The sequence below is a fragment of the Hydra vulgaris genome, chromosome 08, assembly GCF_038396675.1.
Source record: "Hydra vulgaris chromosome 08, alternate assembly HydraT2T_AEP".
NCBI lineage: Eukaryota > Metazoa > Cnidaria > Hydrozoa > Anthoathecata > Hydridae > Hydra > Hydra vulgaris.
In genome coordinates this window covers 14,030,062-14,045,000 of record NC_088927.1, presented here as the reverse complement: position 1 = coordinate 14,045,000, position 14,939 = coordinate 14,030,062, and the positions used below count along the sequence as shown (strand labels likewise).

At 27.9% G+C, this 14,939-nt stretch overlaps 1 protein-coding gene across 2 annotated transcripts in view; it reads right to left on the bottom strand.

Annotated features, from left to right (window-relative positions):
- Positions 1-14,939, bottom strand: part of LOC101236862 (uncharacterized) — a 53,473-nt gene that overhangs the window by 6,680 nt on the left and 31,854 nt on the right. For both annotated transcript variants that reach the window (XM_065803129.1, XM_065803130.1), the window contains 3 exons: positions 10,634-10,796; positions 9,828-9,988; positions 7,522-7,707 (listed from right to left, as the gene is read on the bottom strand). In XM_065803129.1, coding sequence (XP_065659201.1) covers positions 7,522-7,707; positions 9,828-9,988; positions 10,634-10,796 — 510 coding nt within the window. The remainder of the gene's footprint in view (positions 1-7,521; positions 7,708-9,827; positions 9,989-10,633; positions 10,797-14,939) is intronic.

Sequence of the window (14,939 nt, the reverse complement as noted above, 5' to 3'; positions counted from 1 at the left end):
ACATATATATATATATATATATATATATATATATATATATATATATATATATATATATATATATATATATATATATATATATAAAATATATATATATATATATATATATATATATATATATATATATATATATATATATATATATATATATATATATATAACATATATATATATATATAACATATAAATATATATATATATATATATATATATATATATATATATATATATATATATATATATATATATATATATATATATATATATATATATATATATATGTTCACCAATCACTGTAGGCCCCAGGCTTTTCACAGAAGAGAATTTAGATTCAAGATCAGCATGTTCTAACCAATCTAAAAGTTATGGCTTTTTGTCTTATTTATATTAACAATCTCACAGATATTCTTGGCGTTAAAGTGGTTCTATTTGCTGATGGTATGAACTGTATACAACTGCATATCAGTTGTATACAGTTGCCATCAGCAAAGTATAGATAATATAGATAAAAAACAGCATAGAACCAAGAATGGAACCATTTAGCACCTCAGAAGTTACTGGAAACAAAGAAAAATGTCCGTAAAAGAAAAATTTAATACAGCAGTTGAAAAAGAATGATTCAAAACATTAAAATTGATCCCAGATACACTGAATCAAGAGAACTTATAGTGAAGACCAGCATACCAAACTTAATTGTTTAAATTGAGTCTTTGATACAAAAGCAATTGCCTCCCTCCTTTTTTTTAATGTCACCTTGCTGTTGTTGAGGGAACCGCCACGATCGAAGAGGCTATTATTGTTTACTTTTTGTTTGTGGTAATGACCCTCTCCCAACTTCAAAACACAAACCTTGAACAAGGGAAACAAGGCTGTTGCGTGGAGAAACAAGTTGAGCACAGTACTACTGGGACATGGTGTTGATTGAACTCAGAACTTCTCGCTTACAAAGCAAGTGCTCTACCACTACACTACTACTACATTAATAAATAATAGATCTTAGAACACAGATAGTTTCTTGCTATAATGGTTGACGAGTCAGCAGTAGAAAAAGAGGATTGAAAATTAGATTGGTTATCAGAGAGGTTGTAAAACTAAAACTGAGATATTAAACTTTGTTATTTAAAGATTCAAAGTAAATCCTAATAGTAAGAAGACTAATTGCCTTATAGAGGTCAGGGGATATCTAGAGTGTTTAAAAAACTGGAACTTCCTCATACTTCTGTTTGGTTTTTGTAAAAAAAAAAAAAAAAAATAATTAAAAAAACAAAACAACAAAAAACAGTAAAATTAATTTAAAAAAGTTAAATCAAGTAATTAAAGAGCTTCAAAATGCAAAAATGCTTAAACTTTAATTTGAAGGTATTTTTATTTTCTATTATTACTCATTATTTTATAATGCATTATTTTAAAAATGTTTCTTTGTTAATTTTGTTAACTCATATTTTGTCCATGCCTATTTATTACATAACTACATATAAATAACAATTAAGACACTATTTATATCACATAAATATGTTTATTACCAAATATTATCTTTAAATACTTGTATATCAGCCTTGCAATTATAATAAAATTTTAGTACAATGGCTAACCATAAACAATTTGCTATAGCATTTATAGTGTTTTCTATACAATTAAATTCCACACAAACTTAACTGAGTCACAAATTTTGACTTTAAGTCAACAACAAAACCTTAATTTGATTTAAATTTAAATTATCTGAAGAATTTGTATCTTAATCTTATAAACTATATTTAACATTAACACATAAAGTTAAAAAAAAAAAGTCTGTTATGCCTAAAAATTGGTTATATTGAACAAAATATCTAAATAAATACAAATAACATAATAACTACAAAGTAAATAGTAACAAAGTTACTACTTAAAACTACAAAGTTTGTTTTTATTACTTCGTAGTTTTAAGTTATTACTTAAAACTACCAAGTAATAATAATAATCATAACAATAATAATAACCATAATAATAATATACAATACTGTTGAGACTTAATGCCATGTTAAATCTTTTACAGATTAAACAAGAAAGTTAAAAATACTTGATTAAGTCTAGTTTAGCTTTAAATAAGTTTTTAACTTTAACTGTTTCAATTGGTAATTTGTTCTAGAATTTGACCCTAAAAAAATTAATTAAAAATTTTTTTACGTTTAGTTGTAAAAATTTAAAAACAATTTAAACATTTCTTTTCAGCGAATAAATGATGTTTATTACCTTGAATATTAGAAGATGGACCTGAAATATTTAAAGAGCATGAATGCTTTGTTGATATTTTCCAAGCAATTTTCTCAATGTTATGATACTTATACATTAGTACGAGATCAACTCATATTCTTTGGTGTTTTAATGTCAACTCATTTTCTTTTATTGTATGAGAAATGACATACCAATTTTGTAACTTGTTTCTGAATATTTTCAAATATATTTATATCTTTTTCAAGATGAGGACTCCATATCGATACTAGGAATTCTAAATGCAGATGAATATAATTGCAATACAGCAACTTTATTAGTTCAGTCCCTTTATACTTAAATGATTTGGATATGATGCAAAATTTATAGTTTGCAATTTTGATTTGTGGTTCCCATCATAAATCATTTGAAATTCATATGTCAAGATCTTTTACTAATTTGGTAGTATTCAATTCTTGCTTTACATTTTTGTTAGCCATTAAATATTTATGATTTATATTTTTATTACTCATATGCATAGTTTTACATTTTTCAAAAATAAATTGCATCTTCCAGTTTGTTGCCCATTCTTCTAATATATCAATGTCATTTTGCAAATCAGTTTTGTTTCAGTTTCATTGTTAACTTCAGCTATTACTTTGATATTATCTGTATATAACATTATTTGATTTACAAGTTGACTAGGAAGATCATTATTGTATAACAAAAATAAAATTGAAACTAGCACAAATCCTTGTTGCATAGCACTTACTATATTTGCTCATATTCTTCTCCTAGAACAACTTTTTGCTTTACATCAGTTAAAAGACTTTATCCACTTCAATACCACGCCTCTTTTATTATTAATACTACTTTCTTTTTTAAATTTTATATTAAAAATATTATATTTTAAGGCAATGGCATTATGTTAGTTCACTTCCATGAATTAGGTACTACACCTTAATGTATTGATTTTTTAAATAACAAAGTTATAGAATTACAAAAAGCATCTAAATATTCTTTTAACACAAAGAGATAAACCCCATCTGGTCCAACTGATTTTCTTAGGTTCAAAGCATGTTTCATATTAGTAATTTCAGTTGAAGTAATGTTAATATATTGTAGTGAATTAAAACACTTTATATAGAAGTTTGACAAAGCTTCATCATTATCTTTTATCAGCAATATGATTTTGGTCTGTAATGACGTACCGATTAGAATCTTCAATTGATGTTAAATAGTTTTTATTTTTTTGTTTGCTTTTTTTATACTTATGTAGCAATTTTGGTGTAGATTTTGCTTTTTTAGCTATATATTTTTCATAGTTGAAAAGTATGTATTGAAAAGTATTGCAGCTTTTTTAACCCTTCTATACAGATCACTTATTGCTCTATTATTACAATTTTTTAAGTTGTCAGTCTAATTTGAAATTTTATTGGACCATTTTTATGCATTGAGTTTATTTTTTTTTTTCTTATATCTTTTATTATATCTTTGTAAAGAAATTTTTTTTTATTATTAAAATAACTTTTTACAGACAGAATAAACTTATTACAAGCTGTATATAAATGGTAATAAAAAATCTCACAAGAATTGTTTATATTTTTGTTCAAGAACATGACATTCCAATTTATTGAATATATATAGTTAATCTCGTTAAAATTCCCAAATTTTTATTTTTTTTAAAGATATAAGTTTTTCTTGCATATTTTTCACTTATAATGTATTGTCATGTTATTAGGTGATGGCCTTGATTTTTATTACCTAAAGGTGCATTATGTTGAATCCATTTGACACTAATGGCATTATTTACAACTATCAAGTCAAGTATGTTTGATTTTTGATAAGTGGCTTTCTGAAATGTTGGATTTACAATGCATTGATTTTGAAAAACATTCATCAAGACAATTTAAGAAGTTTTTAGCTTGATTACTAAACAGTAATGTTTCCTTTGAATAACATTTAATTGTGCTGTAACTAAAATCACATGTAATAAAATGTAATAAAATGTAAATCACAAAATAAAATCATCTAAAATCACATGTAATAAAATGTAATAAAAACTTTTTTTTCAATTGATCTACTAACATTTCTAATAATATTTATATATGCCTACATATATAAATATTATTAGAATAATAAATTATTACTAATAATATTTATATATGCATATGCATGGTATAGTGTTAGATTGCTCATCTCATAAGCGAAAAGTTCCCCACCAAGTCGCTGGTAGTACTGCACTTTGCTTGTCTCTCTACGCAGGGCTCTTGTTTGCCAAGGTTCGTGTTTAAGAGTTGGGAGAGGTTTGTAACCACAATTAAGGTGCCTTCTTGACTGAAGAGGACTTTGTAGCCTCAGGGAGGTGAATTAACATTAAAAAAAAAAAATTGTATCATTAATAACTTTGTTTGAACTCAGTGACCTGTAATTACAACCAACTAAAATTGTTTTTAACTCCAAAATTTTGACAAACCCAAACATGTTTAGTATTTGTACAAGTTGTCATAATTTCTTCATATTATATCAATTGATTTTTAACATAAATGGTAACCCCTCAACATTTTTTTCATTTTCCTGGTCACAATGTTATTATACATAATTTTCTATAGATGTATCAGAAGGATCATTAAACTAAGTTTAAGTAATAATGAATAAATCTAGAGAATATGCCTGTGACGCAATGTAATGTAGTGTAATGGTGTGACGCAAATTATCACTGATCACAATGTTATTATACATAATTTTCTATAGATGTATCAGAAGGATCATTAAACTAAGTTTAAGTAATAATGAATAAATCTAGAGAATATGCCTGTGACGCAATGTAATGTAGTGTAATGGTGTGACGCAATTTATCTATTTTATTTTTTGGGGACATGGCGTTAGTATTAAAACATTTGATTTAGATTTAATGTCTGGTTCAATTATTTATTGTGGTTTATGTATCATTTTGCTCTTAGATGCAGGACTTTTTTCTAACCTTTTAACTGACGCATGCAACAAATAGCCATACATAAATTTAATAGATTCTTTTAAATCCATAGAGTTATGATAATTAGGCTGATTTGATTGTTGTAAATTTGATGATGTTGTTATTCCAAATCCCATATCTATAATTTTTTACATTTTTATTATCTAAGTTGTTATTAAGGCCATTATGTTTATTCAATAATTGTTATAAAAAATGACCATGAGTTGGTGTTAAATCATAGTTTATATAGACATTTCAAAGCTATTATTTTTTCTCAACCACTTTGCTGTTTTCATTACTTCAATGCAATTATCTTTGCAGTTCAACTACTATTTAAGCTAGGATTTTTACTATTTTTATTTTTATTAAAGCGATAAATTCTAGCAATTTAAAGGCTATTGACTCGTATCTCCTCAAATACCTTTAAAACAGCTCCTTTATCATTCAAATCTTTTTCAGCAACTTCCAGTTTGTTTGATTCCGCCAAAAATCAAAACATATTCTTTAGGTATTTTTATCATTTTGCTCAACTGTCATTGCACATCATATAACATCAAAAAAAATTAGGTTTTTCAATTTAAAAAGGCTACTGAAAGTTTTTACTACAGGGTGGATGCTCAAAATCCGGACTTTTTTGACACAAAATAAAAATTACAATAAAAGTATTAGTTTCAAAGCTATATTTCTGAAATTTTAAACAGTAATGTACACATATAAGAGCTTTCATTTCACTCAATCCAGCTGCCTTTAGCTTCAATGACTTGCTCGATACGCTTCCTGAACCTGGAGCAGGCGTGCTCCACCTCATTGCCCAACATGTTGGCAGCTGCAGTAGTAATTGCTCGGTTTAGAGATTGAACAGTGTTGTGACTTGATTTATTGGTCTCACTTTCCAAAGTGCCCCAGACATAATAGTCCAATGGATTGAGATCTGGTGATTTTGGAGGCCAAAAGTGCTTCGACCAGAACATAGGGAGATTCTCTTCAAGCCAACCCTGTACCAAATTGGAGGTATGAGCAGGAGCTGAGTCTTGCTGAAACACATATGGCCTACCATTGGAACACTTGTCCATCCAAGGTTTCACCACATTAATCAGAAGGTCCAAGTTGACTTCTTTGTTGACATTTTGGCCCTTCAGGAAGAAGTGTGGTGGCATGACATGGCCTTTGCTGGAAACAGACATAAAGACATGGACAGAGGCTGGAAATTTTGTCTGACCAATCACTGGGACATCTTCCGGGTCTTGAGCCAACCATCTGTCATTTCTTCTGCTCACTTTGGCATCCACAGTAAAAATTTTCTCATCGCTGAAAAAACGAAGTTTACCGGCAGCTTCATGTATTATTGATGCTAAAAGAACGGAACACTTAGCCACTCTCTTCTCCTTCATTGAAGCAGACAGCATCTGCCTGACTTTCAGGACATAGGACTTGTACCTAAGGTCATCACAGATCACTCTTCTCATGGTGTAATGAGACACATTCATATCTTTGCTCAGTTTCCTGATGGAGGTGCTGGGGTTTTTGTTGATTGACTTCTGTACTCTGCTGATGAAGGCCTTATTCCTGATTGGTTTGTGAGCAGTCTTTTCTTTTCATTCTACAGACTCTGCACCATCATTAAACCTCTTTGCAATATCATATACTGTGCTTTTTGGGAAGCCAAACCATTTCATAATCTCTGGGACAGAGTGCCCGGCGCGGAGGGGATTCAACCACTGCAACTCTACGGTCATATTCCCTTGACACGATGTGCTGAATTTGCAATTTTTATTTTTAAATTTAAAATTGTCCGGATTTCGAGTATCCACCCTGTAGAAATCCTTCTGTTATTTTCTAAACTTTCTGCGTTTTTCTTTAATGCACTACTTTCAATTAAATTTAATTTTCAAAACTTTATTCTTCCCTTGATGTTCTTAAATGATATCTTCTAGCAACTTTTCTACTTTTTGATTCAATTTTGAACTATTTTATAAGTAAAAAGCAGTCCAAAAACTTACTTTTGAATAGTAACACACCTCCGCTAGCTTCGATAGCGTGCGTATAACAAAAATATAAAAAAGATAATAATTCAAATGATAGGCAAATAAATCCAATAACCTCAAAAACAATATTGAAGCAATTTAAATAATAAATATAAATCTTTAAACTCCTATGATGTATAGTCCCATGGCTTATAATATTATCCCAGTTTATAACATAGTTTATAATACAGTAAGATTTTTTAACATTTAAACTGTCGTTGCGCCATTATATCTGCTATGAGAAGATTTAAAGAAATCTAAAATTTATTTTAGACCAACATCTATGGATCAAAATAAACAACTTTTATAAACATTAAAAGTTGAAAACAAACTCACCCTAAGTGGATTTAAACAATTATATGGCTCCCTTTTGCCATGAATTTGTGACACAATGTCGCCATGAATATTTAACCCAGCAGGAACTAAATATTCATGGTAACTTTGGCAGGTGTTTAATTTTATACTATTAATGAGCCAATCATGGTGAAGAATTGGAATTCCAACAACAACACAATAAAGAAACTAAAAAAAAAATAATACAAAACAATAAAAACAATACAAATAATAAAAACCATAAATTTTAAAAAGAAAAATATTCAAATAAAATTTCTATATCATAACATAAAAAACTTAAACAATTGAAACAAAAAAAACATGTGAAGTGATACAGCATTATGTCACATACTTAAAAGAGAAAATTGCAAACAAATTTTTGATTAAATTTAAAAAAATTTAAAAATCAATATTGAGATTCATAAAAACTTGATATATCAAAAATTAAAAAAAAAGAAAAAGTTAATTGCAATTGATCAAAAATTAAAAAGATAAAAAAGAAAAACTTTGATCTATCAAAAAATTAAAAAAAAAAAAGAAAAAGTTAATTGAATTGAAAGTATTTTACATTTTAAAAGATTAAATCTAAAAAAAATACATAACTGATTTATTAATCTATGTGTAGGATACCGCACATAAATCTGCTGAAGAATAATATGCTTTTAAAAAAATATTTAAAATATTTAAAGTTTTCTTAGAATCTAACATGTCCTAAAAAATACTCTCTGCTTAAAACCTAAACTAATCAATCAATGAAAACCAGTCAATGTACAATTAATATGTTTTGGAAACTGTCATCTCAAAATGAAGGGCATTCATTACCAAAAACAAATTAATTTTTATATTGTTTTCTTTGTTTCTGTTTGTGAAAAAAGTGTCCTGACAAAAGCCGACATTTTAAAAACTTGAATGATCAAAATATATTGTAATAAATATAAATTGCTCTTTAGTGGTCCAATTCACACTCTTTCTTTGATTTCTTTTGATTTGCTAAACTGATTTAGTACTGTTGACTTAAACTGATCTGGCTGACTTAAACTGATGACATTAATGAAATTGTGATATTAATGGTGTCAGGATAAACATTACGTAAATTTATATAATCTCTTATAACCCAATAAAAAACTATCGAGTCTGAATATTTACATTTAGAATTGTTTTTGATTTAGAATTGATTTAGAATTTAGAATTGATTTAGAATTTAGAATTGATTTGAATTTATATCGAAACCTTTTTCTACAAAAAATAGGACTTAAAGTTAAAACCACTAAGACTTCAATCACAAAACCAAAATCAATAACTTTCCTAGGTTATAATTTCTCTTTTTTGAAAGAAATCCAATTTTTACATATCACCTTATTTGTAGCTTTGAATTACTGATGGTTTAATAAATAAAGCAAAAATATTTTTGATCAACTTCCTAAGGTTATTTGTGCATAAGAATTGACAATCCATACTAGGGATTGCAATACCAGTTTAATGGTAAACCAATCAAAATGCATATTATCAGTAATTAAGCTGGTCATTACTGGTACGATCATCCATTTAATAAGAAACTAGACTTATGGATAAAAATTCGTAATGAAACTATTTTATAAATATAGAGATTGGAAGTTCAGATAAAAGCAAGAAATGTTTAAAAACAGTTTGAACTTTTGATGGCAGTACAAATGGCACTTACACCTTTAGACAAAATTAATCTTTTAAAGAGAAATAATATAGGAGAGCTAGAAATAGAACCTACAACTAAAATCAAACAAAATCATATGAAACTCAAAAGGTATACTAAAATTCTAGTCCTCAAATATGATTTAAAAAATTAAGAATGAGTATGCAGAGAAAATATGCAAAAAAAACTAAACTAAAATGCAATCTTATCAAGGTGAAGGACTTAGTATCATATTCGATAAGTGGACACCTGAAAAAACTGTTGTTATAAGAATGTAAATGTCTTTGACATTTACATTTTTAAAACAACAATTTTTTTTAGCAAGACCAAGATTTCATAAAAATAAACTTTTGGACTAATGGACATGCTAGAATTCGCGGAAAAATGTCAGCTAATAAATGTAGACAATGTTGTTTCAATAAAAATAGGGAGCATTGGTAATGAAGAAAGTGGAAAAGTTAATTAATGCAAAACATCAATTGTGTTTTTATACTTATTATGTTTATTGAAAACTATAAAAATAAATGTTAAAAACTAAAAAAAAATTCTTGTATACATACATATTTCCTTATTTCTCTTTCAAAAATGTGACACATACACCTAATTTAACTAGGTCACATAAAAAAATTGAAAAACTTACAATGTGTGAACTGGATGGGCCATCACTTATGCAGAGTACATTTTTAGCTTTGTGAAATTCTCTGCTATGAATAGTGGAGATAATTTCTCCATTATTTGATGTAATAAGTTTAGAAATCAAATCTTTATCCAACCCATTTTCTCCTGATTGTTGCTTTGTATCTAACAAAAGACAATTTTGAACTCTTGTTATGAATTTAGTTATGCTTAGCATTTACAGAAGATAATTCAAAATTTTCCTGACTTATTGCTGGACACCTGATATTTAAAAACAATATTATGTGTTATATATATATATATATATATATATATATATATATATATATATATATATATATATATATATATATATATATATATATATATATATATATATATACATACACACATACATATAAATGTATATATATAAATATATATATATATATATATATATATATATATATATATATATATATATATATATATATATATATATATATATATATATATATATATAGGGGCTACCCTAGGAAAATAATTTTGTGACAGTACCCCCAGTACCAGCATCAGCCATAAGGAAATTTGACAAAAAAATCACTGTATACAGGCATTTTTTTGCAGAAAAAACAACAACATATTTACACATTTCGCCCAAATCTTGCTCACATACTATCAATGCTGTCGAAAAAGCTCTAGAATAGCCCCTGATATTTATATTACACATCATTTAATACATAACATTTTATTAATACCATAATTTCAATTTCATTGATCTCGTTTTACATGTTTAATTACAAATTTTATTTAAATTACTAATTTAATTACCAATTATCAAAAATAGCAAATCTTTAAAAAGAAGTCGAGCTTTATCAGAAAGTTTAATGTCACTAACTCTATTGCGTTTTTTCGGTTCAGCATCTTCGTAGCTACTACTTGAAGAAATTGGTACTTCTGTGTGGCGTTTTCTTTTAAAACCTTTCTTTAAGACCTTGAATAAAATTTAGCATAATATTTAAAATTTAGCGTAATATCCAAAAATATTTTTTATATTTATAAAAAATATTTTTGGAGTAAACATCTGAGCAACTGTTAACTTTTCTATTTTTTGCTGCTTATTTTGTAATTTTTATTCAAAAAAATATTTACAATATTTAAACACAGTTGTGATCGGAAAGATAAAAAATTAATTAACAAAAACAAAACAAAAACAAATAAGTAGTATTCCAAGTCTATCAATAGAACTAAAAATAAGAATCCATGCATGCCAATATAATTAAAAATAAGAATCCAAGTATACCAACAAAACTAAAGTTAAGAAAATAATTAGATACAGGAATTTAAGATTACCACTTTTTTGTTGCATTGTAATTCCAGAATAAAAAATTGTTTGCACTATATTTTAAGTTTTTTTGACATTTGACTTAAAATAAATTCACAACTACTTTTTCAGCATTTTTTACTCTCTCTCTTTATAATTTTTCAACTAAATGCATTGATACTTTGAAGTTCATTTTGAATTTTACAACATATACCTCCCCAAGGCCAGATGCTATTACTAGGGCTATTGTGTTACTTCCAGGGCTATGGTGAGTTTGAATGGTATACCTTTCACCTACAAAGCAAAAAGGAGCTTTACCCCTACACCACTACAACACTACAACCCTGCACCACTATCACATTTTATCTTTTAAATTCTTTAAAAACTTGAAAAGATTTTAATTTAAATAATGTCATATAACAAGGTAATATTTAATAATGCATATGTAATATAATTAAAATCAAATATATATATCTAATATATATATTTATTTGATTTTATATTTATTTTCACTTCATATACTATTATTTGTAATCTAGTTTACATCTACATTACAGATAAAAAAAACTAAAGTTTGACCTAATTATCAGAGGCATGGTGGCCCCAGAGGCTATGCAGGATTCCCGCATGGGCTTTTAAACTTTTTAATCTAAATATGGACCTTTAGGCAAATTTTAATTTTTTCTACATTTTAAAGAAATTCCATAATCATTTACAATATTTATGTTTGAACAAATTAAATTTTATTAATCACTTGATTTACTAACATAATTGCGCTCAAAGTCTTCAACTTTGAGCGCAATTATATTAGTATTTTGCATAATAATAATATTGCTCTGAAAACAAAGTAGATGTTTTAATACGTATTATGATAGATAGTAGTATATAGAAGTAGATGTTTTAAGACGTATTTTTTCATAAGAAAAATTATAAACTTATAAACGGTTTTTAACGATCGTAATGTTGACAAAATAAATTTAAGAAAGTCCGCAAACCCAACAATAATAATAGCTATTATTATTGTTGGACTTAAATTAACTTAATTTAAAAGTTTAACACCAAAACATTTTTCTTAAATGAATTAAAACGCAATACAATTACTATATAGTAATTGTATTGCGTTTTAATTCATTTAAGAAAAATGTTTTGGTGTTAAATTTTAAATTAAGTTTTATATAAATAAGTATCAATCTCATGTTTTGCATTTTTGTAACATTTTGAAACAGATATAAACTTGTTTTATATTAAATAAAGTTTTTTATTTTTATACAGTTTATATTATAAAATACTCTCTCGCACTCATCAATATCAACACTTAGTGCCAAAATATGGTGATATATATGAAATGTATTTTTCATTGCCAAAGATCCGCCTAATGCTCTCCGTTGCAGAATATATCTAAAGTATGGAAAAATAACCATAATTAATTTCAAAATTGATTAAATAACTCAACACATAATAAAATATGAAAAACTTACTTGTAAGTGCATACAAGACATCGGTGCACAAGATGATTCTTTTCTTTATTGTCGTCATTCAGTATCTTGATTCGACGTGAGCCAAGAGCTTTCAAATAGAGTCGAAGTATTTTGAGTTCTTATTCAAGACTAACACAATCAATGTTGTTCAATGAGGGGAATTTTGCAATATATGTATTGAGATTGTACGCATCAATTTCTTTGTCAGTCTTACAAATCAGCATATTTGGACATACAATTGAGCACAAAGTACTTAAATCTTTGCAACCTTTATCACTAAATTGAGCACGCATCTCTGTCAATATATTACCAAATATTAAAGAACGTATTTCTTGAAATACCGATCTCGGAAACGCATATAGCTGTTTCATGCGGACACTGCCATCACCGTTCCCGTATACAATAGTTAAACGTTCTAAATCATTTTTTTTATCTCTGAGTTTTCAGGATCTAATTTCATGATACCATATATATTTCTTTGAAGTACCTTTAAATATAATAGTTAACATGCAAATATTTTAACATCAGAATGTATATGTACCAAAATATTCTTTTAACAAGGTTAAATAATTATGAAGCAATCAAACAAGATAATTTAAAATAGTTAAATATTGATATTTTTACCTTGCAATATGAATCACCATATCTCCAGAAGTGGTCAAATTTTTCTCCAATTTTTTCAAAACTCAACAAGGTTGCAGAGATTAATTGATTCACACTGGAATAATCGCTATCTCAAAACTGCATTATTGCCATTAACTCATCCACGTGAAACATCATCTGAGAATATAATATAAAAAAAATTATACTCTCTTTTTGTAAAACTTGTTGAAGAAACGCAAAGGCAGTTCCTCGCGTTTCCACATCGAAATCAGAGTCAGTGGCAATTAAATCCAAAGTAGAGATTAATTGAACAATTAATCCATTGTTAACTTGCTTCTCGGCATCCTTACTGTTAAATCTACCTATCAAACTAGTTACAGCCTTGCATCTTCCTTGCCACTTATGCGTAAGGAACTTTAGAAGCCAGCTTTCTACTTCCACCCTGATTATGCTTGATTCCTTTGACTGTATTTACAAATACTGCACACCTCTTGTAACCTGCATTTACAAAGTTAAATAGGTTTTGAAGCATAGAGAACAGCTGCTGAACGGAAGGATGATCAATGAGGCTACAATGGTCAACAACAGCAGAGTTAAGGCAATGAGAATGACACCAAATGTGTTGATTCACATTTTGAATAGCTTCATGAAAATGGTCCGCCAGCTTTGTCATCACTAATGCACCGTCGAAACAGTGCGCAATGCAATTCGCTTTCCAGTCAAGGTTTTTTTAGTCCAACATATTAGATATGTCTGTAAATAAATTTGTTGCTCTTCCACGAGTTTTTTCACACACATCAATCAACCTCTCTTCAATGATATTGTGTAATGGAATGAAAGAAACGTATTCATCGATTTCCTCTTGGTGTTGCTTCTGAATGGTACGAATTACAAGACACATCTGGTTGCACAGAACTATATCTGTTGTTGAATTAGCTTGTATACTAAAAACACCATTTTTATTTTTTAAGCTGATAATTCGCTTTTGTACTTGAGTAGTGAAAAGATTCAGTAGTGCATCAAAGGTGTCGTTACTAAGCCAGGTAATTTTTGGTCCTCTGCCAACTGCACCAGATTTTTTACCAAACTTACATTTTTGCGATGTCTTTTCGTTGGCTGACAGCTGCCTCAAGTGTTCATTAAGCATTGGATCCACTGTTATTTGAAGTTTTAACAAGGCTTAAATGTTTCCATGCTGCAAATAAGGTTCCAAAATGGTAGTAGCATTTCCATTTCGGTGCCCACGCCATGGTAGGCCTTGCATAACAAGAGTGCGAAATGCTTTTATTATGCTTTTAAGAACAAAACGGTTTTGGTCTACAACTGCTTTAATAACTTGGTCTAGAAGGTGATAAGTGGATTTTCCTGCTTTAGAGATAAAGAATGCGTGTAATGCTACAAAGTGGGCAACTGATAGCTTATGTCTATTAATGTTGTTTAGATGGTGTGATCTTCCGGTTGGGTCTAACTGACATCTAGTCACAAAAATGTTGTTAGCATCAACATTAAAACATATACATACACTGCAAAAATATTTCTCTCTCTTCGGGTTAAAGCTGAGCCATGTATGTACAGTTTCAACTTGTTCGTTATCAATATTGTGTTTATAACCTATGGATACTGTATTCTTTACAGAGCTTGGTTGAATTGGATGGGTACAAGTTATTAAACTTACCTCTTGTCCTGTTGCTGGTCATTGCCAAAGTTTAATTAAATCATCTATGTTATCCAA